Genomic DNA, 26,749 nt, shown 5'->3' on the forward strand with positions numbered 1-26,749 from the left:
TGGACTGAAGTTCCTCACTGAGCTGTGATGGAAGGATATGTTCTGGTAATGGCATTTAAGTCTGTTGACCTTATCCAGCTTTTACTACTCAAGATGTGCTCAGAGAAAACTTTGAAGTGATTTTGTTTTCTTTTCAGATATGACAGCTGGAGTATTTTTACCGTCTGTGTTTTTGGACACTAATATTTTGGTAACAACCCGATCCAACTCTTTGAGTGTTTTGAGGTCAGTCTCCAGCTGTTGTCCTCCAGACCACTTCAACATGCTCCTGCCTCCTGACATATGGAGGATGGTTTAGCCAGTGTTTATCTGGTGTGTTGTGAAAGAAACAAATGATGGGAAAAATGCTTTCCAGAGATTTCCTTTGAGAGATCCTGAAAGGACTGAGTTGTGGCTAATAACTGGAAAAATTGACATAAATACACCATTTGCAAGGCTCAGTAGAACAGGAGCAGAGAAGGTCAGTGGTTCAATCCCCAACTCCTCCTGTCTGCATGTCAGAATGTCCTTGGGCAAGATACGATGGTTGGGCCAGCACCTTTCATGGTAGCTTGCCGCCAATAATGTGTGAGTGTGTGTGTGTATGGGTGAGTGAGCAGCAGTGAAAACACTGTAAAGTGCTATAGAAATGCAGCCATTTACCATTCTATATAAATGAAGCCATTTAGGAGCAGACAACAGGTGACGAGGAGGTAAATGTAAATAAATGCATGGTATGTGCTTCACTCTGAGTAAAACGTCAGTTTGGGCAAAAAAAACTTACACACAACTACTAGAACGTATCCCTCCGCTGCAGCTTGGAAAGGAATGTTCCGAGGAAACAAGAAGAGGAAATTTGGCTCTAAACAGACTGTAACTTTGGAATATCGATTTAGCTTACTCAGACTGCTGAAGCATCATATTAGCCTCAGCTGAACTTTGGAATACATTTTTACACAGAACAAGGGGATGTGGATTTTGGCCCTCATTTCTTACAGTGTAGTCGCGTTCAGAGAGAATAGCTTCAGGGTCAGTATACAGAGGTATCGTTACAGCAACCAAGACCCGTTTCCACATATATACTGGCACATCAGTATTGTATTAAGACAGACTTGAAAAAACCTACCCTTAGAATGTCAGTACAGTTGATCTCACAGCACAGTTGCTGTCATTAACCTGTATTTTGCTTCATTTTGTCGGATGATGTAGTGATTGTTAACAGCTTTGTAATGACATCTGATTAACAGGTAGTATTTATGAGCTGTGTGATCAAATTCAACACTATATCTAACGCCTGACTACAGAAACAGAAAAATATGTCAATGAGAACAACTGTTTTGTGAATTCAGCTGCACTAAAACAGTCTCTCTCTCCAATTACAAACATGAAAAACTAGTTTTTCTGTATATGTGTTAAGATTAAGTCAGTAAAAAATGAAACACATAATTATAAATTCATTTTAAGTAAATAACATAAATTAAAAAACAGGCATTTATATACATTCACAAGTGAATTTCACACTTCAGAGACATGAGCAAGTCCGGCAGCCATAGACCTGGTTTGTAAAGATTGCTGAGTGGTGAAATGAGAGGGGCTCCACACACACACACACACACACACACCGGCTAGAATAGCAGCGGATCATCTCTGGCCACAACAGAGCCAGGTCCTGTGGAAATTGCGGTTTATATCCTGCAGTCTCAGTCAGCTCAGGTCGTCTCTCTCTGCCAATCAGGGAAGCTTTAGGGAGGAGAGGACAAAAAAAAACTTAAAAAGACAGTGAAGCAATGCCTGCAGAGAGCGCACATGACATAGGTGGTTTGAAATGTGGGACAAGTTAAAGTCCAGTGATTTTCCTCCTGTAATTCTCCTGTCATTCCAGAAAAAAACACCCTCTAAAGTGTCCAGATTATATTTCCATGTTGGGGATTGGAGTTACCATTATATGCAGGTCTTTGTCGTCTCATCAACAAAATAGCAGGATTCCAGGTGGTCATCTCACAACATGTTAATTCTCCCTTCTCTGCTCAGGCACAAGTCATGACTGCTAGGGTTTGTGTGTGCTCTCTAAAGGGACATTTTAACTCCAGTAGGTCTGTAGTCCCCACCAGTCCATCATGGAGAAGCACTACTCTTTACCAGTTCCATCCCAGTGACCAGCTGTAATGTGTTGACTGCCTCCTTGACCCTTCAAGGACTGTACCAATGGCACAATTTAAAAGTGATGAAGCACTCTCAGGATGGCTCCAAAATTACTGGCTGTTATGTGCCTTTTCCTCAGGACTCAGGCAAGTATTGGAGCCACTGACACTTTGTGGTGACTTCCTTCATCAGAGGATTATACAACTGTGAGGGTTGATACATGTCCTCAGTGTAGCAGGTTGCCATCACGGGAGCTCAGTGTCAGTTGGGCCAAGGCTGTGCCCTGAACCGTCTGTTAGAACCAGAGGTCGTATAGTGAGCATTTTCTGTGTATTTGTGTATTGTGTGCTTTAACCCTGTGTGTGTGTGTGTGTCTTTGGATCTCTCTATCTCTCTGTTGAACCTGCTGTGGTAGCTGTGTGTAATGGGCTGCAGGTGAGCTTCCCTGAATGGCTGATTGGACTGAATGATTGTGATTGGTTCCAGCCTTAAAGCTTGTTAAAGGCTGGCTTCCCCCTGCTCCTGTGGGCTCTCCTCTCTCTACTTCCAACCAGCCAGCCATGCCAGCCATGTTTATGTGCAGTATATTGTAAATATACATTTACATATATATACATATATATACATATATATATATATATATATAACAGTGGTGCCAGTGGTAATTGGAGCACTGGGGGCTGCTCTGTCCAGAAGAGCACAGTCCTAGGAACAGCTAAGATACTGCGCAGAACCTACAAACTACCAGAACCCTCTGGTAGAGGACCTGAACTTGAGGAAGACACACCACCACCCCCCCATGGGAGGGGGGTGAGAAGGGGATAAAAAAATATATATATATACATACACACATATACACATATATATACATACACACATATATATATAGCATTATAACATTTTTGTTTAATTTCTTTTCTCCTGTTTCTGTTAAAGTTGAGATGAAATGATTTTTAACCCTTTTGGATCACATCCCCGTCATATTGTACATCTATTTAACAATCAAAAAAAAAATCCATTTCTTTGTATTCTTATATCAAAATCCAATCATGTTTTCTCTCTGTAAAACAAAATATTACATGTGCTTACGTAGGCTTGAACCAACCAGTTTCAACCAATAATATCATGACATCCACCATTCAATCAATCTTCAACTTTTAGCAGCACAGAGCTCAGATTCATTATGACACTTTTCAACATTCAAATCAAATTCCTCCCAACGCGATGTCCCGCCTGTCTGTCATGTTTCACTCAGAAATAAGTTAGATCCTCTCAAAATGCTGTTTCATCTGAACTTCAAGTTAGGAGTTAGATCAGTGATTTGTTTTGTTTCTTCCTGTTTGAGTAGGTCATTTTAGCTTAATTAATTTTCATTCCCTTTTGTTTGTTGTGTTGCTGTTAACCCACCCTGAAGCCAAAAGTATGAAATGAACATTTAAAGCAGCAGCAAAATCTCTTGCTGCTGCTGGTTCTTGGTAGCTGGGAGGAGGAGAGTCTCATTTTCATGTTGCGCCAGGGTTTCCCCTTGGCCAGGTCATAACACCCTCACAAGCTATGGATTTAACACTATGCTCACATGATTACACCTGTGAATACATTTGCCCAAAGCTTGATATGTATTGTTCATTATGTATGTAAGGAAATACACAGGTAAATTCACAAATAATTTATTAGACAAGAGCTTTTAGACAAGGCTGCGATACAACTGCATTTACATTTTTTGTGCATATTATCATATTTCCCACCTAACAACCCTTGAAAATAAAGGATGATGACACTCACCACCACTGGGTTTACACATTTTAAATAATCCATTGGTACAGCTTCTACTTCCAATTCTGCCTTTCTATTACATTCTACTTATTACATTCTTAATTGTCTGGGCAAACACTAGATGTGGCTTTTACCTGAGCCGACAATGGTAATTTGGCCATGTATGAATTAATTTCCATAAAAAAAATTGAATTCTATATTAATGTATGTGTAAGGCAGTCAAATACTTTCAATAGCATAGCCTGAAGAAAGCAGAGATCTCAACATTGTGAGGCCATGAAAGTTATGCAGTTATAGTAATACATCTGGAATAAACCAGTGTTAGGATGAACTAGATATTTAGGAGTGATGTAAAAAAAACATGAACATGTTTTCTCATACATAAACAAGTGGTGACAAGGTAAGAAATATATATAGTAAAAGTTTCCTCTACAGTTCTTATTCATGTGTAAAGGAGGACTTTGTGTTCAGTGTGCCATCTGTATACAAAACTATTAAAGGGTAACTACTAGGGATGTGCAGGGGGCCCGGTATTTGTATTTGTATCTGTATTTGTATTTGTATTTGAATAAAAGTGGAAAGAGGCTTAAAAATCCTCTTTTTGTTTTTATGACACTTTTAATTTTAGAAAATTAAAGTGTTACAATAAGTGTTCATGTATAAACTACCTTACAAAGGAGGTCCCCACATTGGGTCTTGAACTGTAGTCAGATCATAGACGACTGTGCTGATTACTGAGCTAAAACTTTACTCATCGCCTCCTGCAGACAGACCTCTACCTATTTATACACTCATAACACAGAGACAGCACAGCGTGTAGTGTGTAGGGAGGAACTTCAAAGGCAATTATTGCTTTGCACTTTTCATTTATTGCCTATTTTTTACAACCTAACTTTGTGGAAAGGAGAAGGGGAACAACAGGTTATGGAGAGTCCCATGGGAGCACTTTGCTTGTGTCAGTAGCTCAGCTTTATCTCTGGGGAACACTCCCAACAAATAATTTTTTGAATATTTGTATGAAACAAATATTCGTATACAACCCACTAATTGTGCTTAATAATGTATTTGTATTCGGGCACACCCCTAGTAACTACACACTCAAATTCTGCTAGCTCCCTCCCACCATATTTAAAAATGCAGCAGAGGACTGGAGGGCAGCGGCTGTAGGGGGCGTGGTCTTGTAGCTACATAGTGTGTGATGCATGAGGTCAGAGGACACTGACTGACCACTGCTGAGTGTAGCATGAACAGCGATGTAAAGCTGGTAGTCAGAGATAAGCAGCTGTTGTCAGACTCTCTGTGTCTGACAACACGCTGGAAACACAGAGAGTCCACTGGAGCTTTGACCGTCACTAGAAGCACGTTCATGGCCCTTTGTAAAAGTTTCTGTGTGGTACCAGTGTTGTAGCTGAACTAGCGGCTCTATAAAGAGAGGCCCTCTGGTGTGTGTGTGTGTGTGTGTGTCTGTGGGGGAGTGTCAGTACGTAGCCGTAGCCCTGCTGTTTATCATGTTAATGTTACCGCCGACGGCTGAGGGACAGAGAATCGGCTGAAATGCATTTTCAAATCCAAGCAGAGAGAAATAATCTAATTTTAAACAGAAAGAAACTGGTTTTACACAAAATATGTGTATTGTTGGAAACATCATGTATTAACCTCATGTTCCAAGATAAGCATATGTGATTATGTGTACAGTTTCAAATTGTGTGTAGTTATCTTTTAAGGCTGGCCCTGGCAAATGGATAAGCTACATATACAGTTAATGTTGACTCTGGGAAGATCAAATTTATCGTCCCTATAAAATCAACTCATATCCAAATTATGTGAAATCACAAGGTGTTCTTTTCTTTATCTGATGAGAGAGATATTACTTTTTTTTATTAAACTGGCTACATGGCAGCAAATCATTTTTGATTGTTGTGGTTTTGATTGTGTGTATCACAAGCAAAATCCCATGGTGGAGGGTATGAAATTAAATAAAAATAATTACACAAAAAAGAGAAGTTAAGTATTTAATATTTGAAAACATTTTGCTTTCTCCTTTACAGTTGCTTTCCAAAGTCCCCAATTCCCTAATGGGGACAAATGAAGTAATAATTGAACAGAGTGTTTAATAACTGCAAAGTCAGAATTTGATTTATGTCAGTTGGTGCACCTCTTGAATTATTTCTTGTTAGTACAAAACAATAAAGCATATTATTAGTACAGACAAATGAGTGCAAATTGGAGAATCTCTAGTATGTGCAGTGCATAATCAGTGAAATAAGTGATGAAGGCTTAGCAGCATCCAATTCTTTCAATTAATCTGTTGATTATTGTTTCAAATAGTCAATTGTTTTATCTAAAAAACATAAAGTAAAAGTTGTTTTTTTTTTAAAATGCATTGCAAGTTTCCAGAACTGATAAAGTCCCACGCAAAACCCTTTCTTCAGTACAAGGGCATCTTTGTTAGAACTGAGGTTGTATTAATGTTTTTGCTTGAACTCATCATTACTGGTGAGCTTTCTTTGATTCTGACTCATTTGCTCTGGTTTGTCTGAATCTTTTACTGTACACTGTGACTGTCTGTGCTCAGTTTGTCATGTGCTATAATGCAGTTTTTTTTTTGTCCTGATACATAATACATTTGAAGAAAATTAGCAGACCATGGCCTGATGCAATGGATCCTCCTGCTAATGCAAATATAGCAGAATGTTTAGCATGTGAATTAAAATGCTTAGAGGGGTGAATCGTTCAATTAATCATGGAGCACTAACAGCAGATATGACTTATTTGAGGCTGTGGTGGTCGATATTTGAACGCTTACTTTAACCATAACCCTTTCAGAGATACTTTTGACCTGCTGTACTGTTGACAGAAACTTTTAATCTCTTAACAAAATATGTGCAGTTTTCAGTGGAACTACTTTCTATTGAAGGACTAGTCCCTATGAAAACTTTTGACAGTGTTTTCTGTGGATTTTCAGAATAAGGGGGACCTTGTTTCTGGAAAGATTTGTTGCCATTGAAATTTTCAATGTCATTTTTCAAAGCTGCAAGCACCACAAATAGAATTACATTCACATCACTTGTATTAGGGTGAAGGCAGAAAACTTGAAATTTGGCAAATCAAAATTTGTACAAATAGAGTGACCTGAAGGGTACCACTAGATGTAGATATAGATGTAAGAAAAGAAAGGTTCTTTTGTTGTTGTAATTTGGGTGAAGTGACCCTTTAAAGAAAAGCTACATTGTAAGTAATGGACAAATACCTAAGCGTACAGTTGGCATCACTTCTACCCTGAGCAGAGGTCCTTTTTTTTTTAACATTCTCCATTTTTTTCTATTTGCTCCCATTACTCTCATTCTTTCATCTACAGCAAATCTCCCGCTGTGTTTTTGTTCATCTTTTTCTGTCTTCTCACTCTGTCGTCCATCCCCCCCCCTACCTACACCTAGTATGCCGCTATACTTTTAATCTTGCTGGTCTTCCCTCTTTCTTTCTTCCTCCCTCCACTCATCCCTCTTCTGTCTTGTGTTGCTACCTCCACTCACCACCCTGCTGTCATCTCCTATGGGCCGCGGTCCAAACCAAAAAGGAAGAGAGATCAAAGCCTCCCATTGCTCTCAGAGGCCACCAAGATCAAAGACTGGATATATAAGCAGACTCTCTCTCACACACACACATACTGGATAAATCCCATCAAACATCTATACAGGAATAGTGGTCCGACTGATAGAGTTGGTAGAATTTCCATTTGTGTGTATGTGTGTTTTTGTATGTACATGATGAGTTATTGATTACACGAGCTGATGGAAAACTTTTTTTCTCAAGCTGATGGAAAACTTTTTTTTTTCCCTTTATAATGTCTTTGTGTTTTTTCCTCCTTTTCCCTGACCGATTCTCCTAGCACTGCTGTGGTTATCTCTACCGCTCTGTTGGACTGGAGAGGGTGTAGACAGCCATGCGTCTCCTCTAATATGCCGTCAAATTGCCTCACTTGTTGTTTAATTTTGTTCATTTCCTATTGATGAGAAATAGTAATCGTGACATTGTAGGTGATATAACTTTTAAGCATGACTGAATTGGATTTAAAAAAAAACTCTCAGTAAGCCATTGCCATAACAGCCAACTTTATTACCTGCTGGTTCAGTTTGTAGACAATGTTAAAGCAGCAATAATTAATCGCGACGTCCTCACGATGCTGTGGCTAACATGTTACCAAATAGTTGCCTATTTACACATCCAGCAGACATGAAGCACCGTTCTATGATGTTTGTGTCCACCTGATGAATGTAAGTCTGATATTCGCTCTGGTTTTGTCTCAAACAACTCCTGAGCAGCTAAATGCTCCTCTATGTTCGCCAGATAGTTACTAACTATGCCGTCTGGTTCCAAGCAAGCAGCGTGCAGTGGGTTTATCAGAACGTTTTCACTGAAAACAGCTGCCTACTGCTGCTGCTGCTGGAAATAAGGTCGATGAGAGCTGTAAGACTCAACCAAATGGTAAAGTCGCAGGCTGGAAAAACAAAACAATAAGCTGAAAGAGGCTAAAACACTCTGAGCTGTAGGAACTGTAGAGTCGAAGGATAAATCTCTCTGGGTTTGTTATGAGCGACCCTCTTGACAACGGATCAGTTGACTATGTGTAATGTGAACATGAAATTACTGCGCAGCTTTAATTTTGAACAAATATTGTGACATCTTAAAAAAACGTATTTTTAGAGCAGTAAGTTCACTCAGTTTATCATTTCAAGGCATATATAGTAAAGTAATAACTGTAATAATAATTGTTATGAAGTAATAATTAGTTTAGTGACTTTGCAGTCAACTTAACATATATTTTATTATTCATTTCTATTTTTTTAAATATTTGTTTGGTAAGCTGAGATATTTATATCCAGTATTTTCAATATTGTATTCATACAACATCATTTTTAAATCTATTAGGCCCATATTGTAACATATTGTATCTATTTGTATATGATAATAGTGACTGTTTGACTAAATAAAGTGCAGGTGACTTGTTAGCTAACACAAATGTTAATGCACTCATTAAAACTGATCATTCTATATGAGGAAAAATGGATCAACTCAGGCTGGGTACAACAACTGGTAGACATAACTGGTAAAGGAAAAGAGAGAAAGTTGTTAAAAACGCACCTTATTTTGTTGAATATGATACTAGTTTTTACCTGATTTATTTTCAGTTTGTGTGTCAGTAATTCCATGGTGTTTTTGTGTTGTAACTGTATATTTATCAGGCGCACGTCTGCTAAACTAAACATTTTGTTAACGTTTCTCTTATTTAATGCTTCACAAGCGACCAGGTCTCATTAGTCGTAATTTTTGTAAGTTTTACAATATTATGTCCCCACTCTTTATCCCATTTTACTACCGTATTTAAGTGGTCTAACAACACAGGAACTTCTCTTTATCTTGACTCTTGTTTCTATCCGAACATAAAAACAACGCGCGGTATCGGTTCCGGTGGCTCTGAAATGATAGCCGGGTAAAAGCCTGCAGCCGGTTCAGCCTGGTCTAAATGTCAGACATTTCTTAACAAGTGTAACCACTATGTGTTCATCAGGAGAGGCATGGCTGAACGGCAGTAATTAAAGTCCAGTTGAATCAAAGCGTCGGAGTAAACACAAGCTACCTGCTGTTATAATGAGCTGCGTCCCGCTGAAGAGGGTCTTCAAGGACCTGCCAGTGTGGATAGTGGAGGACCACCACGATGTAAGCATGTTTCTGTGTGTACTTACTGTAATACTTCATTTTCTGTTCAGCGCTCCACTTAGAATCAACGAACACAATCTCTGTTCACATAGCAGCTAACTTTAGCTACAGTTAAATATAGCCCCCAGTCAAATATAGTCCCCAGTCTACTTACGCTGAACACAACTAACAATATTGGTGTTCTTTAACTGTGAGAGAAAGCTTTTCTTACGTGCCTGGGGAAAACGGTTAATGAGATTTAAGAGGTATTGCCATATTATTAGTCATTATTATGAAATGTAGCTAATTTCATAACTGTTGTTAATATTGTGGCGGTTTAGTTTTTTCCATAAGTTCAATGTTATGTTGTAATTTCATAGTGGCTCTTCTCCTAGTGACAGTTTATTTCATGTCGTTCGGCCAATCACAAGCTTCCTGCCAGGCTCTTCCAGTCTGAGTTAGTCATATCAAGTGGATATCTGACACATTTACAGTCTTTTTAGCATCAAATTCCCTCTTCCTTCCCTCTCAGTGTTTCCCTGTTGAGCTGAGGTGGAAGTATAGTAACAAAAAGAGGCACTAAAAAGACTGTAACACTGAAAGATATCTACTTGATTTGACTCATTTGGACACTGAAGCTTCATGTTAGCTTCAGATAAACTTTTGCACAGACGGAGGACTGTGGATTTTGTCCTCCATCACTTAAATTGTAAGTGCATCATGAAGGGATCTTCTAATGGTCAGTATGAACAGGAGGAATGATTACAGCAAGAAAAACAATGTTTCAATGTTCATTTGGGTTCCTGACTGTTGTTTCAAGACAGACTTGAAAAATTGCGAACATGTCCTTTAAGTTCTGCTGATGAAATGCCTGCAGTGAAAAAGTTCAGTTGTTTTCCAAACTTAGTTCTTGTTATTCCCACTATAAGACACATATTACATATTGCTTCACAGCTAGACTCATATAACTTGAGTTCAAAAATCCTAAGCAGGTTGGAAAAGTAATTTCCTACTCTAACCACAAGCACACTATAACAGTTAATGATGCCTCACACACTACATGAATATTATTGAGTTTATGTTGCCAGAGGGAGCCGCACATAAATCTCACACACACACACACACACACACACACACACACACACACACTTTCATCTTCTCTCACCTCTTCTCTTTGTCCATATTGTTGTGATCGTGTCAATTTCCTCCACATCATCAACTAATCTGTCTTCTGTCTCAGCTGTCAATCAAATCTGTTGGCTACAATACACTAACTTTCTATTTTAAAATTCCCTCTTTCTCCTCTGGATGAATTTCCGTCAGATTGATTGTTATGGTTTAGTGAGAATGTAGAGTATAAAAATAAAAATATCAGACAGATTTGAAATGAACAAGGTGGTCCTGTGATGAGCTCCCCCCTGGGTTCAGATTTGACTGTATCTGTAATGCTTAATATGTGGTAACAATGAGCACTAGTTTACCTCCGAGGCCAGATGTTGAATCAGACAGAAATCAGCCCAAAACTCCTGTAATCAAGTCCAGATTTATGTTATCAACCTCTGCAAACTAATTGTCAATTTTTGCTTTGGCAAATTTCTTAATCTGTGATATTTTTAGTGCTGCAACAAACGAATATATTCATTATTGATTCATCTGTCTATTATTTTATCAATTGATCGATTAATTGTTTGATCCAGAAAATGGTGAAAAATGTTGATCTGTGTTTCCCAAAGCCCAAGCTGACGTCCTCAAATACCTTGTTTTGTCCACAACCCAAAGATATTCAGTTTACTGTCATAGAAGACTAAAGAAACCAGAAAATATTCACATTTGAGAAGATGGAATCAGAGAATTTGGATTTTTTTTTCCTTATAAAGACTATTTAAGATAGTTGGCAATTAATTTTCTGTCGATCAACAAATCAATCGTTGCAGCTCTAGATATTTGACTGTGTTCCTTTCTGTAATTGTTGTTCCACTAGTGTGGCATTTACTTCCAAATGATTACACACAGTTCTCATGTTATGGCTTCCTGATTTATCACTCAACAGTCCAGTGTATTTTGTTCTCATCATAGTGTTATGAAAGTGTTAATGAAGTGTCATATGATCACCAGAGGATTGTGTGCTCGGGATGATCAAATAGCTTAATATTTGCATGCTTCAAAACAAGCTAGTCAACATACTGCCATCAGTCCAACAGCTTTAAGGTGCTCATTCCTCTGTGTCTCCACTAGGTGGTGTGTCATATTTATCGTGCCATTGCATCAAGACACCTCCCCATGAAGAACATTAAGATGGTTCATTTGGACTCCCATCCTGATCTGCTGATCCCCGTCAACATGTCTGCTGACACAGTCTTTGATAAAGACAAACTCTTCAGGTATGTTTTTTTTTAAAGATGTTACAACTCAACTTGACTCATTCTAAGCCTTCAGAATCAGGTTTATTGCCAAGTAGGTTTGCACATACAAGGAATTTGCCTTGGTTTTGTGGTATAGCAGTCAAACATATACACAAATTTAGGAGGTCCTAAATAATATAAAAAAAGAGAGAAAGAATTTACAATAAAAAGTATGTCAAATTCAGGAGCCTGGGATGGTTTGTATCCAAGCCAAGGGTGTACCCAGCCTCTTGCCCCAATATATGTTGGGATGTGCCCCAGTCCCCTGCAGCCCTGCACAGGAGAAGCAGGTATAGATAACAGATGGACTGTCACATTGTGTTGGATCCCCACTAATCATTATATTTCTCTTTTTCCAGTGAACTGAGTATAGAGAACTGGATAATGCCCATGGTGTATGCTGGCCATGTGTCCTGTGTGGCGTGGCTGCATCCATACTGGGCTCAGCAGATCAGAGAGGGGGAGCACAGGATGACTGTAGGCAGAGACTCATCCACCACCACCATCAGGTAGGATATATGGATATATACACTAAGGTTGAGTCCTAACCTTTCTGTCAAATCATCTTTAATTAGGTGCATAACTGATTTTTTTTTTTCCCCCCCTGTTCATTCTCATTGGTTGGTCATCTTCCCTCTCTTTCTTTTGCAGAGTGACAAGTAAAGACCACTACTTCCTCAGTGATGGTCTGTATGTTCCCGAGAGGCAGCTGGAAAACTCTAAACCCCTTCGACTGGATGTGGTTAAAGTCAATCCAGTTAAACCGAGCCAGCAGTCATTCACAGGTCTGTACTTTGACTATAGAGGGTGGGTGGACAGGAGGTGAGATGTTCTTTAGCAGAATTAAGCCCTATTGGGACTGGATTTATTTCTCTAATGGAGGTGGGGGTGATTTGAACATTACCTGCTGGTCAGTGATTTTAATCAGTAATAATTTCACCCTTACCCCGGTGATAATTACAGCTGCAATTACATACTGTTTTTCAGTGAACCCGCTGCTCCTCCTGTAATTTAAATCCCGTCCACATCTCCTATCATAAAGTGCGAGAAGAGCTGCTTTTCCTTCTACTTTTTGATCAGCACAGTGTTAAATTGACTTTTGTGAAAATGGAGTAAACAAAGAGATAGTGGTGTGCACATCCTATATTATATTTAGAGCAGGAGCAGGACAACAGGGAGCTATAATCCACTATGTGTGGACACTTTCTTTCCTTCTAAAAATGAAGGAAAAGTTTTTGCTAATCTGATAGATGGAAACACCAATATATAGACCTATTTGGGAACCAATCTGACCACAGAAAAAATAAAAGCATCAGAAAAGCAAGCTCATCAAATGGGCTGTTGTAAGAAGGTACTGCTGTTCTCTTTCAGACACATTTTCAGTCAATATTTTGGCAAATTGAAGCCATTAAAAGGATGCTAAAATACTAACAGATGCACAGACAACTCTGGATTACTTGGATACTGAAGGAAACTTAAAAATGAGATGATTCTCAGGCAAGTACTATGATTTCTAAATGGATTTATGAATATTTATTGGCGATAGACGTCTAAGATAATAATATCCTGGGGAAGTGTGAGTCACACTGAATGTTATCAACATGTGTTTCATGTCTGTGTGTTCAGATTTGACTGAGTTATGACTCTTTTTCACCTCACGTGGTATCTTTGCGTCATCTTCAACTCTCCGGCGCCCCCCCCAGGGAGGCTTTTGGCTTTCTGTTTTGGCTTTGACCTGATGAATGTCCATGTCTATTACAGACCAGATCCTGTCATCTCCCCATGGTTCAAATGCTATCTGGAAGGATGAGTTAAATATACAGAGAAGCACAGAGGATATTTCATCCCCACCTCCCACTGTAAAGTTCATCCCATCCAATAGTGTAGCTGTAGTGACATCTGTGTTTGGATACCTTTTGATATCCTACCAGAAGTTTATTGTACCTCAGTTAATTAAGCTAGCAGTACTGGCACGATTACAAATAAAAGCCCTGTAGAGTTTGAAGATTTTCTGCTTTGATAAATAAGTCCGTGACAGTAAACCCTTCACAATGATACATGCATCTTGAAGCAACGCCAGAGGCTATTCTTAGTGGCCGAATGCTTATCTGTTAAATTCTTCACAGCACTTCTCCAAGTCAAATGAAACGGTCCAAGGACTCTGAGCACAGACATGCTTTTACTCTTCCACCTAATCGGAAATACAGAGCTCCAGCTGAACTCTCGACAACAACAAAAAAAAATGTTGCTGCCTACCCAGAGCAATTTGATCTAACAGACAGACAACATGAATAAGAAACATCAACCTGAAGGAGCACTCGGGCTTGTCAGGTTTCTTTTCAAGTTTTCAAATGTATTTGTGCCTGAACATAGCAGCTTTTGATCGTTACTACTAACGCTGAGGTGATTGACTCCTCTCTCACTGCCAAAACAACATGACGATGTCACAGGGATCAGAGCTGCATGGGAGAATATCGCATTATGCTTTGCTCTTAAGGCTCCCACTCTGTTGATTTAGGTGATTTTAGAACTCTTTTCTATGTGTAACACTTCAATGAATCCAGGCCTCAGTGAGAAAGAGAAATGTCTCAAAATTACAGTTTCTGCAAAACATGAGGACTGCACTGATACAAAATATTAGGATTTAAAAGCCAAACATGGTGAAAACATTTCCTACCTCATAAAATATTTGGAATATTTTGCAGCAGTTTACAGCAGCCTGCAGACTTCTGCTCCACTTTAAAGGACTGGGTCAGACTTCACATCTATCTTAATCCAGTACTTGCATGTCCTTGTGTACGTTATTGGTCATGTAGCTATGAAAGTGCAGCTGAATCTAATATGAGGCCTCACTAGAAGTATTACAGTCAGTCATATACTGTAGTTTGCTGTAGGGATGACACAGATTGTGCTATTATAAACTTTATTATTCTCTACATTTCTTACTGTCTTTTAATGCTCTTGGTCATCTTCTGTGAAGAAGTGGTTTGAGCTGTTCCCTGTATACAGTAGGGATGTGCAGAGATCTCAGTATTTGTATTTGTATCTGTATTTGTTGAGGCGGCAAAATTATTTGTATCTGTATTTGTATTCGAATAAAAGTGGAAAGATGATGTTTTTATGACATTTTTATCGCCTCATGCAGAAATACCTCTACCTATTTATACACCCATAACACAGACAGCATACCGTGTAGTGTGTAGAGAGGAACTTCAAAGGCAATTATTGCTTTGCACTTTTCATTTCTTGCCTATTTTTTACAACCTAACTTTGGGGAAAGGAGAAGGGGAATAACAGGTTATGCACTTTGCTTGTGTCAGTAGCTCAGCTTTATCTCTGGGGAACACCCCCAACAAATAACTTTTAAAATATTTGTATGAAACAAATATTCGTATAAAACCCACTATTTGTGCTTTGCCGAATAATGTATTTTGTATTCGGGCAGACCCCTAGTATACAGCCCTGTGTACTTTGACTTATCAACACTATATAGTGCAGACATTGTAATGTGTGTGTTCTCTGAAAGGCTCAGAGCAAATCTAACTTAAAACATGGTTTGTTTTAGAATAACAGGAGATGCATCAAACATTCAAGGGAACAAACTAATGAGAGGTTACTCAGCCCTAAGAATCTTACTGGTTGAGTGATTTTTGTTAAGAGTTGCTGTCAGGAAAGTTTCTCCTCTTCAGATATATTTTACAATAGAATGTAAACCAATACAAAACCCCAAATTGAACATTATTATATTTATGTGATTGTGTTGTTGACCTAGTTAACTCTGTGTATATCATCTACTGGCTACAACTTTTATTATTTCTTTATACTGCTACTTTATTAATGCATTACTTTTTATAACTTTTATATACTTTTAATATTACTCATTTCATGGTTTGAATTTATAATATTCCTTATAATGTTCATGCTTTTTGCCGTCCTTGTTATATCCTATGATGTTTTATTGATCCTGTCTGTTAACAGGGGATACCTTCATCTCCAACCCACACTGCTTCATTTTCGTCTGTCTGAATCTATTTTAATTTCAGGAAAGAAAAGAGAGGAGGACACAGAGACATGGTTTGCCAAGAGAGTCCGTTCAGAGTGTTCAGAGGCCGGAGAGGCCAGCTGCTCTAAACCTCTCACGAGATCCACTGACACTCTGCAACCAGCAGAGGGCAGCAACTCCAACAAGACAGACAGACAGGAAGAACAGAGCAGCAACGGGACAGGCCTGACAAAGAACAATGATGATGAAGAGGAGGAGGGATCCACCGGTTATGTTGTTAAGAGGATACTTTCATCTCTCAGTGAGACAGAGCCGTACATCTTAGACATTGATCTGGACTTCTTCTCGTGTAAGAATCCCTTCAAGGAATTATACACTCAGGTACATCTATCTAATCTAATCTAATATACATATTCTGGTTCAGTAGCTGCTTCTTTAATCTGATTTGTTTTGGACCTTTTTCAACCATAATCAAGTACAAATATCTACATATGCAGAGTTTTTTTGGGGCCAATTTTGTGATCTTTACACTTATATTTACATATTATCCCTGATGGGAACCACTTTGTAACACTGATTTAAATATCCAGGAAATTTCAGCAGGAAATAGATTCTCACTTTAAACACACTCCTTCCACAGCTACCATAAAAATTCAAAACACTGGAAGCTGATACAGTATCACTCTCAAAGTGTCAAACACATGATAATGAATACATCTAAGTTATTCATGTTTTCTGACACTGTTTAAGGTTGGTTCTCATCAGTATTTGAGGCGGGTGTGTCAGCCATTAATCACAGGGATGGTATGGTGTTGTTTGTTCCTGCTGTCCACATGCCACGTCATCCCCAAGAAAGACATTAAACCCTAAATTTCTCCCATTGTGTCTCATGCGAGAACATTTTCATTTTCATCTCCTGAATCTTTTTTTTTTTTTTCTGTGAGGTTTGTACAATCAGACAAATTTGCAAGTTTCAAGTTTCCACATCACACTTTTATAAGTTGTATTCTGGAGCATGATTGGCTTCCATATAGTTGTGATGTCACCAAATCATGCTGGCATTTCCACATCTTTAACTATTTAAGGTAAACACAGAGAAACTTCCCTCCTTCAGCGGATGACTGTAAAAACAAACATACATTATTCTGCACAGTGACACTCAAACATTCAGCTGGAGGGGCTCTAACATGGAATTTTCACCTGTATTTGATACTGATGCTGTTTATATATAATATAATTTCTCTGTCGCTGAATATGTCACCTAATAAACATGTTTTCTTGTCGTCTCTGTGTCAAGGAAGAATACGACATCCTTCAGGAGCTCTACAGCTTCAGAGGACCCAGCTCTGATGCTGATGAGGTCAGACTTTTAACTTTACATCACCCTTAAACACACACACACACACAGTACACTCAGTGTGAAATTATGTTAATCAGTTTCCATGATTAAGATAAGAGAACAGAGGCGGTAATAGAATGCAGTGTATCTAGGAATTAAATGAGAATCTTCAGTTAACACATGAGCAAGTTTAGGTTTTACAAAAATCTCTAAAACTCGCTCTTTTATTTCTAAGTGTCACTGAATTATTAAACATTCTGTCTGACTTAACTTGTGAAAAAACTCATTTATTCTCCTTCTTGTACATAGCTATTTTATAACAGTCTATACTCAGTTTTACCAGTATGTAGGAGCACAAGCACTGTTGTATTTGTATTGACCTCTGTGGAGGATGTGTGAGGATTCAGCATTGATTATTTTCTATATTATTTGCTGCTGTATTATAGCCATATCATGACATCAATTCACAGGAATTTTGTAGAATAAATGTTGACGTATCTTCTTCGTTTTGATCATTAACATGTGATGTGTGTACGTACACGTCCAGGAGGAGCTCGATGAGTGCGTGGATCGTCGCATACGTCAGTTAGAAGACTTGGAGGCAGCATTCGCTGATCTGCTAGAGGACGATGGAGAAGAGAGCGTCACACGCTGGGCCAGCAACCCTGGGTAAAGTTTCTCAGGCGTCATTTTACAGCAGTGAAACATGATGACCTATTGAAGTAGTGAATTGGCTCCGGGGTGGAGTGTTGAAAAGTCTGAGAAATGTCTTAAATACATACTACACACTCATGACAGTATACTATTTTTGCAGTTAGTATACAACACATGAAGCCCACTGCAGGTGTTGCACTGAGTGGAAATGACACAAAACCTCCCACAACAGACGTCATATCATCTGCAACCTCCAAAAAAAAGAGCTCATTTGAAGATGGGAGGAGCAGCTGCCTCCACTTCTGCCGTGTCGTCCAGCTGGTCCCTCCTCCATTTTCCTTTTTTTCTTTTTATGAGATTCCAGCAGGCGCTACACTACGAGGCGTGTAATGCCCTCTACACAAGTTTCTCACCTTGTCCGTTTCAATACTACACACTTAGGATTAGTGTGTCCTATTGAAGTAGATTCGGGACAAATAGGCCTTTTTTTTCCACAGCAGATATTTTAAATTGTCAGAGTAGGAGAAGCACAGGTGTTACTAATAACATTAACGATGGCTCTGTTCTATTCAAGGGTCACAGTAAGTCATGACAGTGTGACAGCATGCAGTTCAATAGAACTGAGCAAACACTCATTTTGCTATTTACACCTGTGCTTTTCATACTGCCACATGTCAGTCATCTAACAGTAGGCCCTTTTTCACAGCAGACTTTTTTGACTTGTCATTGCAGGAAAAGCACATATGGAACTAATTCAATTAACAGTGTTCCTGTTGCGGTGTGAGAGTGTGACACAACACCAGTGAGTCAGCATGCACGATGCCAGTAGAAGAGAACACAGTCATTACTGATGTTATTAATTATACTTTTCCTGCTGTGATATGTGAGAATGTCTTCTGTGAATAATAACAAGAGTCATTGAGACGTCATGCAAGCACATCCTGTACACACCCAACACGGTCCTGACAAAAGGTCTAATCTGGCAAACTAAGTGAAAACACCTGTGTGGTTGGACTGTGTTTATGGTGGGAGGATTGATTTGTGGCCTTATTTTTTCACAAGTTTACAGCTGCATTAATGAATACTTTTATATTGACAATAGAAGAAAATGACAATGACAGTTATAACTCAGTTCTGCTCTACAGAGCGTTTTAGCCTCTTTCAGCTCATTGTTTTGTTTTTAAGCCTCGCAACGTTCCAGCAGCAGCAGCCAGATGTTTTTGTCTGATAAAAGACAAAATTAGGAACTATCTGGTGAACATAGTGAAGCATTTAGCTGCAAAAGGTGCAGATATTTTTTTCTCAGGAGGCGGTTGAGACCAAAACAGAGCTAAAAGGAGAGTGAATATTGGACGTAACGTTCCTCAAACTGTAATGAAATATTCTAAACTGAAGTCTCAGTCATTAGCTTCTACTGGGGCTTTCAACTGTATCTGACATCTGATCAGGTGTCAGCACTCAAGTACAGAATGTCTGTCATGTCATTATAAGTGGTCGTATAAGGTCAAGAAATAACCTCAAACAAAGGTTTGAACAGGTTTGAGTTGGATTTTAGGCCGTGTATTAAAAGACTTTAATCAATTTCAGAGTGATGTCAAGTTTCAGTCTTGTATTTAGACTTTTGCTGGTGAGACGGCCATTTTTGTTCATGAGTCAGGTTGCTTTTCTCATTTTATTATTCAGATTGTAAATTGTGGTTTTGAGTTGTGACAATAAGTATGAACCGCCTCAACGGTGAGCAGTAAGAAGCATCATTGTTTGGCATCATTTGCAGTGTAGCACAACACTAATTTTCACATCTATAAAATGCGTCACTGTTGGACAAAGTGTCTATGACATCAACACTACTTTGTGGCGTTTTTGAGGGCACTTTATAGTGGATACATTTCCCACTCAGGCATTCAAATAAAAGAATAAATATGGTGCATGATATAGTTAACATTTTTGTGTTTTATCTGTTTTCAGCATGGCTTCATTAGCCCAACTGGTTTCCAGTTTGAAGTCAAGAAATCCGTCCCCAGATTATGAAATGGTAAGAATAATGTTAATGCTGTCTAACTGTCTTTCCCACTACTACAACCACCATAACATTTAGACATAATAGCTATATTATTGTTATATAATTATATTATTTATTATACAGTTTTACAATACAACTAATCAACATAGGCATTTATGTACATAGATCATTTTGGCATGATGGGTGTTGTGAATCATTGTCTGTGTATACGTGTATATATAATGAAGACCTTGAAGGTCAAAGCACTGCATCCAAAACAGGAATGTCTTCCTATAGCCAGTTCCATTCTGGATCTGGCTCCTGGTCTGCAAATATTCAGCTGAGATGCTGAAGAATCTCTTATAAAAACCTTTATCTTTAATAATAATCATTTTTATTTATAGAGTGCTTTTCAAGGTATTCAAAGACGCTTTACACAAGTTAACAGGATCCTAAATATAGCAAAGGTAGAAGCTTCTCATTTTGGTTCAAATGTCAGACATCAGCAGATTAGATCACATTCATTCTCTAACAGCTAAAACAAAAACTTTGTCTGTTCTGTGGTTAATGTTCTCTCTGCAGCTGCTGTCTGTATTCAGATATTCAGGTTCAGCTTATCAACTCACCTCACTTAAAGAATCTCACAGTTAAACTTTGATTCCTATCAACATATGAATGTGATCAGCTGCATAGTTGTGAGTACCTGGTGAAGTACAGGCGGCTTCAGCTGTCAACTGAATGTGTCAGATACATATGATTAACATTTCATATATTATTAGCTCATTTCAAGTTGTGAACATTTATTAGGCCGTCATGTTTGTCCTCTCAGCCAAAAAAAATGATCAGACATCCTTGAGTTGTAGTTTCAGCTTTTAGTTAGTTCTGAAAGGGATTTCAAAAGGATTCTGATTCAATACTGGATTTTAATTCAATAACATACCATCAAAATTTGGTACACATATTCATAAGATGAATTTGAATCACTTTGGGGATTCTTTAACTATTCCACTAGTGCCACCATCGGGTCCAAATTTGAACTTGTCTAGTATTTAAGTTTATGACAAAATACCTTCCCAAATATTCCCATCAGCCTCAGCTATACTGGTGAGCATGATGAATATTATACCTTCCTAACATTAGCATGTTAGCGTTGTCATTTTGAACTCAAAGCAGCACTGTGCGCCTCATAGAGCTGCTAACATGCCTGTAGACATGTAATCTTGTTCCTTTATAAACAGATACATTCTAATATTGAAAACAACCAATAAAAGCTGCAGTAAAACAGCAACAGAGTGATTTTTTTCTTCTGCTGCTGTCCTTCCCGCCTCACTTCATCCCACCCTTTTATCTCCCATCCTCCTACTGTCAACCCTCCTCCTCCCTCTCTTCAACCATGTGCTCTCAGGTCCATCAGGCAGGTTTAACCTGTGACTCCATAGAGCTTCCTCACCACATCAGCCCTGAAGAGGAGATCGACAGACTCATTACAGCTGTACAGCTGTTTCTGAAGCGTCTGCCCAAGCCTACACTGGTGACTGTGTCCAGGTGAATGATACAGCTGCACAGTTAAACATCTGCAAAGTCAGATGAAATTACTATTCAAGCCTATCTCATAAAATGTAGTAGATACACAGAGAAAGAGAAGTCTGATGATTTTGCACATGAATGTGTTTGTTAATGTGTGTGTGTGTGTGTGTGTGTGTGTGTGTGTGTGTGTGTGTGTGTGTGTGTGTGTGTGTGTGTATGTGTGTGTATATGTGTGTGTGTGTGTGTGTGTGTGTTTCAGGTCCAGTCTGGATGAATACTGTCCAGCAGAGCAGGTGGATTCAGTCCAGAGCAGAGTACTGGCTGTGCTGGAAAGCCTGTATGGACCATTAGACGTACAAAAGGACTATGAAAGCACAAGCACAGAGACTCAGAACTGCCAACCACAGGCTTCTTGACACACAAACACACACACACCTTGACACAAGTTTAATAAAGACAAACACAAGTACATAAATGAAAACTGACATGATCACATGTTCACAAACATGACTGCTTTTTCTAGATGCTGTTGCAGTGAATTGTGAAGTACATAACTGTCTGTTGTCCAGCAGCTGGAACAGGTTTTGAGGTGGTTTGTGCTGATTACAGTGTTAAATGTGCAACTCTTGTGAACTGGCCATAGAAGCTCTCCATCCTGATTGGTTAAAGGACGAGTCTGGTCATATTTTATATTTTTTATTGTTATCAAATCCAATGAAACCAACTAAGACTTGATCTACTAAGAAGTGTGTGTATGAAGGCTGATAGAACTTATTCCTCTGTATCATAGAGCTCCATTGTTGGAACTATTAAAAACACCTCAATGAGAACCATTGTTGCACTAGGTGAATTTTAACGTTGCTGTGCATCTGCTGGATGAGTAAAAAAGGCAACAGTTTGATAACATATTCTTTAATCAACTTAAAATGTGATGTCTGTGTTGTGTTTATTTCTGCTGCCCCCAAGTGGCTGTTAATGTAGGTTTAACATGTAGTTGGTGAGTGACAGGTTTTTCTCAGCAGTACTTGAATGGTACTGGTGTGATAGTGGTGCTGATGGCAAAATGAGGTGCAGTGTGTGCATGTTTCAAATGTTTAATCACCCTGCTGTTGAGTTGTTAGAACTGATGTGTTTAGTGTTTCAACTTTTCCGTTTATAAAAGAAAGATGAATATAGTTTTGTTCATTTAAAGTCTGACTGTGGATTAAATTATTTTGGAGACAGTGTTGCCTCGGCTACAGTAATGATCTTTCCTTTCATCCTGCTACACTGCTGCCATAGCACTACGCCCCCTGTACTGGGTCTTTGTTATGCAAATGAACTGAGGATCTAAGGATAGAGGGTGCTGCATGTGGTACAGATTATAAAGCCCCTTTAGGCAAATCTTTGATTTTGGGTTATATAAATAAAACTGACTTGACAAACGCAGACATGTAAAAACTCAGTTTGGAAATCCAATTGAGGGAGTGTTTTTCCAGGAAATCTGGGTTCTCTAATAAAAATCTATCTGTTTTCCGATTTTCCTGAATGATAAATGAATGTAGGATATGAACATTTAAACACTAGTGTCTTTCACTCCCTTTTTAGGATCCTTTCTTTGACAACAGATGGGTGAAAAGCTTAAGGCTGCGATTGAAGTGAAATAATTCTGCATTCCTTGCAGCTGCAACACAGTAGAGTGAAGATTGAACCTTCCTCACTAGAATAAGTAATATGTTGCTCTTGTCACTAGAGAGAAATCTCCACACAGACAAAAGTAATCTTTTGAAAAGTGAACATTCAAATGATGATTACTTCAGTGCACTTATTGAACAACTGGATGGAACTGATTCAGCTATGTAGATGAGAGTGTCATCTGCAAAGTTACGGTTAGGGACTGTGAAAACAGCAAATCAGCCTCAACTGCATGAAACCAGTTATGCTTATCAGATAGTTAGCCCAAGTGAAATGCATTTTCCCTCCAGAGTCAGAAGTTCACTGCACCATAGGCCTACTCAAACTTCATTATGACTGACAGCTGCCAAGCACATATCATCATACAGGAGAACCTGATATTTAACCAGTTATTTATTGAGCCTGCCAACCTCCCAACAACTAAACCAGCTGTGAATATGAACACACAGCCAGACTGAGCTGACCTCAAACCAGGTAATATCCTTAGCTTATTGCCCATGCTGTGGTGTTTTCTTGGTTACTTTGGTTGCTCGTTTATTATTCTTATATCCCAACTTAAAACAAGTGTTCTCCCTCACAGTTTGAGTGGCCGTTTGTTATTTTAAAAGTGTCTGAAAAATCGAGTCAGTGTGCACTGTAGCTTACACAGCAGATGATTCCTTGTCTCCTTCACGCTGCCTGCTAATGCTGACTTTTTGTAGAGGCCTGTCAGCCCATTCAGCCCAGTTTAACATCCACGGTGTGCTGGTCACAGGCAAAAGTTGGTGCAACTCACTCACAGCCCACAGAGACCCAGTCTAATAGTCACAGTGGCAATAGCTGGTTAGGTCCCTGAGACATTATCAGTTTAAATACATTTCATTTGAGAATCTTCTAAGTTTTGGTATTTCCGTTTACGGGTCTGTTTTTAAACTAAACAGTTTAGTCTCTGTTCTTGTGTCAGAGAGTCCAACCCAGTTTTTCAGTCTGTCTAATGATATACTCCAGTCGACTATGGTGATCACAGCACAAAAATCCAATAACACCAAAACTGAGATGTTTAAATTTAAGTGCTTTCTGTGATGTCTTGTGTATGAAATCAAGACTGTAAAATATGAAATCTCATATCAAGGCAAAGAAAGTGTTTAAATGTTTGAAAACAGCTTTTTCAATCAAAAACGGTTTGAAAATGTGCCTGTGGTTGATAATTATTAAGGCATTTACAGTATATTTTTCTTATTTAAAAAAAGGCTTGATAACTGCAGTTCTCTCAGGCTTTTTAAAAATTCTGCAAAAGATCTCATCTCATCCATGAAAAAGATTCTTTAAAAAGCATGTAGACAGAGTATCAAGGATGCAGATGGAAGATGTTAGATAGAGCAGCTTTTATAGTTAAGATGATCAAAGACTCATGTTAGCTAGATTAGTTTTATCTGGATACAAGAATTTGCCTGACATGGAAACACTGATGTTGTCTACTCCTCGTTGTCCTCCCTCCCTTTATACTGCCAAAATGGCAGTATAATGAGAGGAAAAGTCATCTGTAATAAAGGAGTTTCTTGGGATGCTGGTGCTGGAGCAATAAGAGGATACCACAATACTTTACTGTGTGTGTTTATTGTGCTTTCTCATCAGGAAACTGTGCTGGATAATGTGGAAGTTTTTAAAGGCAACATACTTGGTTAAGGTTGCAGTAATCAATCTTTTTATATTAACAATGGATCAAATTACTATGTGAGAGGAGTCGCGCATAGTGATCAACCCACAGCAACTCTGCAGTTGGCTCTTTTGCTTCTGATAAAGTAGCTCACTGTTCTGTTGTCTTGGTCTGCAAACAGCAAGCAACTGTCAGCAGTTAGCTTCAGTAAATAAGCTGATAAACCCACTGCACACTACCTGCTTAACACCAAACAGCAGACAGACACAGTTAACAGCTGGCTGGTGAACATGTGGAGCGTTTAGCAGCTCAGGAGGTGGGACAAACCAAACAACAGCTAAAAGGTGAGTAAATCTTGGACTTAAATTAATCAGCAGGACAGCAGCATGACTCCAATGAATGTCAATGTTGCTCCGTGGCTACTGGATAGAACAGGCAGTATTTGTGCAGACACTGTTCACCATAACAACTTTATATGGTTATAATATGTTAGCTGTTTTGCTTTAAGCTTGCCCCCAAGTGGCCGAAAAATGCAGCTTGCAATAAAATGTCTATTTAATTTTCTGTAAATGAATCCTCACCAATCAATGAAAAAACACTGTTAAATGTTGGAGACTAATGAAGTTACTAGAAGCACAACCAGCAGTTGCAGTTCTGACAACAGTTAGCCTGTGCTAGTTTCCATCATCTAAAAGCTGTGCAGTGGTTGAAAAATAACTAAGTACATTGACTCAAGTACAATTTTTCAAGTACTTGTACTTCACTTCAGTATATTAATGTTATGATATTTTATACTTCCACAAAACATTTCAAAGGGAAATATTGTGCTTGTTATGTTTCATGTGTGTTGAGATGTCAAATGATCCAATATATCAAAAAACAGCAAACATTAGACAAAAGTTTTAAAAAAAAAATTGTGTGTCAGAACTTTGTTTTTAATTTTTTTCTCTCCAATTAATCATCTCATGACCCCCCAGATTTATCTTGTGACCCTTTGGAGGGGCCCGACCCCTATGTTGGGAACAACTGGACTAAACTACAGAACAGTAAAATATTAGTTACACATTGAAACATCAGTATTAACTATCTAATAATGTTATATATAATAATGTATCAGTAACAGGGGACATTTTACTGCAGAACAAGTACAGTACTTTGACTTTTGATACCTAAAATATTTACCTATAATAGTTTAACAGAGTTTGAATTATTTGTAATGGAGTATTTTTTACATTGTTGCATTGGTACTTTTACTTGCCTAAAAGATCAGAATACTTCTTCCAGCACTGAAACTGTGGTCGTCACTTTACATCTCAGTCACAGGATAAACATGTGGTACTTGGCTTATCAGAGTCTCACATGTGGGTACATTTATGCTAATGTATTGTAAAAATAAACAAAAGAAACAATGAAAAATCAAAACATGTTGATGAACATCTGCTAATGAAGGACATTTACTGCAACTGTTTATGCAGATTTCATGCATCAGAATATTTCATGCAAAAATGGAGCAACAAATGTTTAATACAGTCAGGTGTAATCACTGTGTCATTACTAGAGGACTTTTAGATGACATTGAAATAATTTGAAATCTGTTGAGAGCACAATCTTACCCCAAGGTCCATTTAGTAGCTGTTCTGGGGCTTTCAATCATATGATCTTCATCAGCAAATGGAGTTTGCCAAGTTTATTTGTGATCACTTTCCTGTTTTCGGTTTTAACATTATAAACATGCTCATACTAAATATTAATATTTCTATAGTAAATGCAAACTCTTCAGTTAGTCTCACATTGAATACTGCAATTAGAGATTAGCAGTGAAGTGTCATGGGTGTCCATAGGAATATGATATTAAAATACTTATCTTTTTTATGTATTTTCAGTAGTTTTCTTCCACTTTGAAAAAGACGTGTGCATGAATCAC

At 38.4% G+C, this 26,749-nt stretch overlaps 1 protein-coding gene across 1 annotated transcript; it reads left to right on the plus strand.

Annotated features, from left to right (window-relative positions):
* Positions 1-9,323: 9,323 nt before the first annotated feature.
* Positions 9,324-22,739, plus strand: c12h5orf22 (chromosome 12 C5orf22 homolog). The gene is made up of 10 exons (XM_044367907.1): positions 9,324-9,612; positions 11,827-11,972; positions 12,353-12,502; positions 12,645-12,778; positions 16,037-16,377; positions 17,294-17,356; positions 17,883-18,004; positions 19,955-20,021; positions 21,394-21,533; positions 21,775-22,739. The coding sequence occupies exons 1-10, from the start codon at positions 9,544-9,546 to the stop codon at positions 21,929-21,931; spliced, it is 1,389 nt and encodes a 462-aa protein (XP_044223842.1). The 5' UTR covers positions 9,324-9,543; the 3' UTR covers positions 21,932-22,739.
* Positions 22,740-26,749: the final 4,010 nt, after the last annotated feature.

The sequence above is a fragment of the Thunnus albacares genome, chromosome 12 (genome assembly GCF_914725855.1).
Source record: "Thunnus albacares chromosome 12, fThuAlb1.1, whole genome shotgun sequence".
Taxonomy (NCBI): Eukaryota; Metazoa; Chordata; class Actinopteri; order Scombriformes; family Scombridae; genus Thunnus; species Thunnus albacares.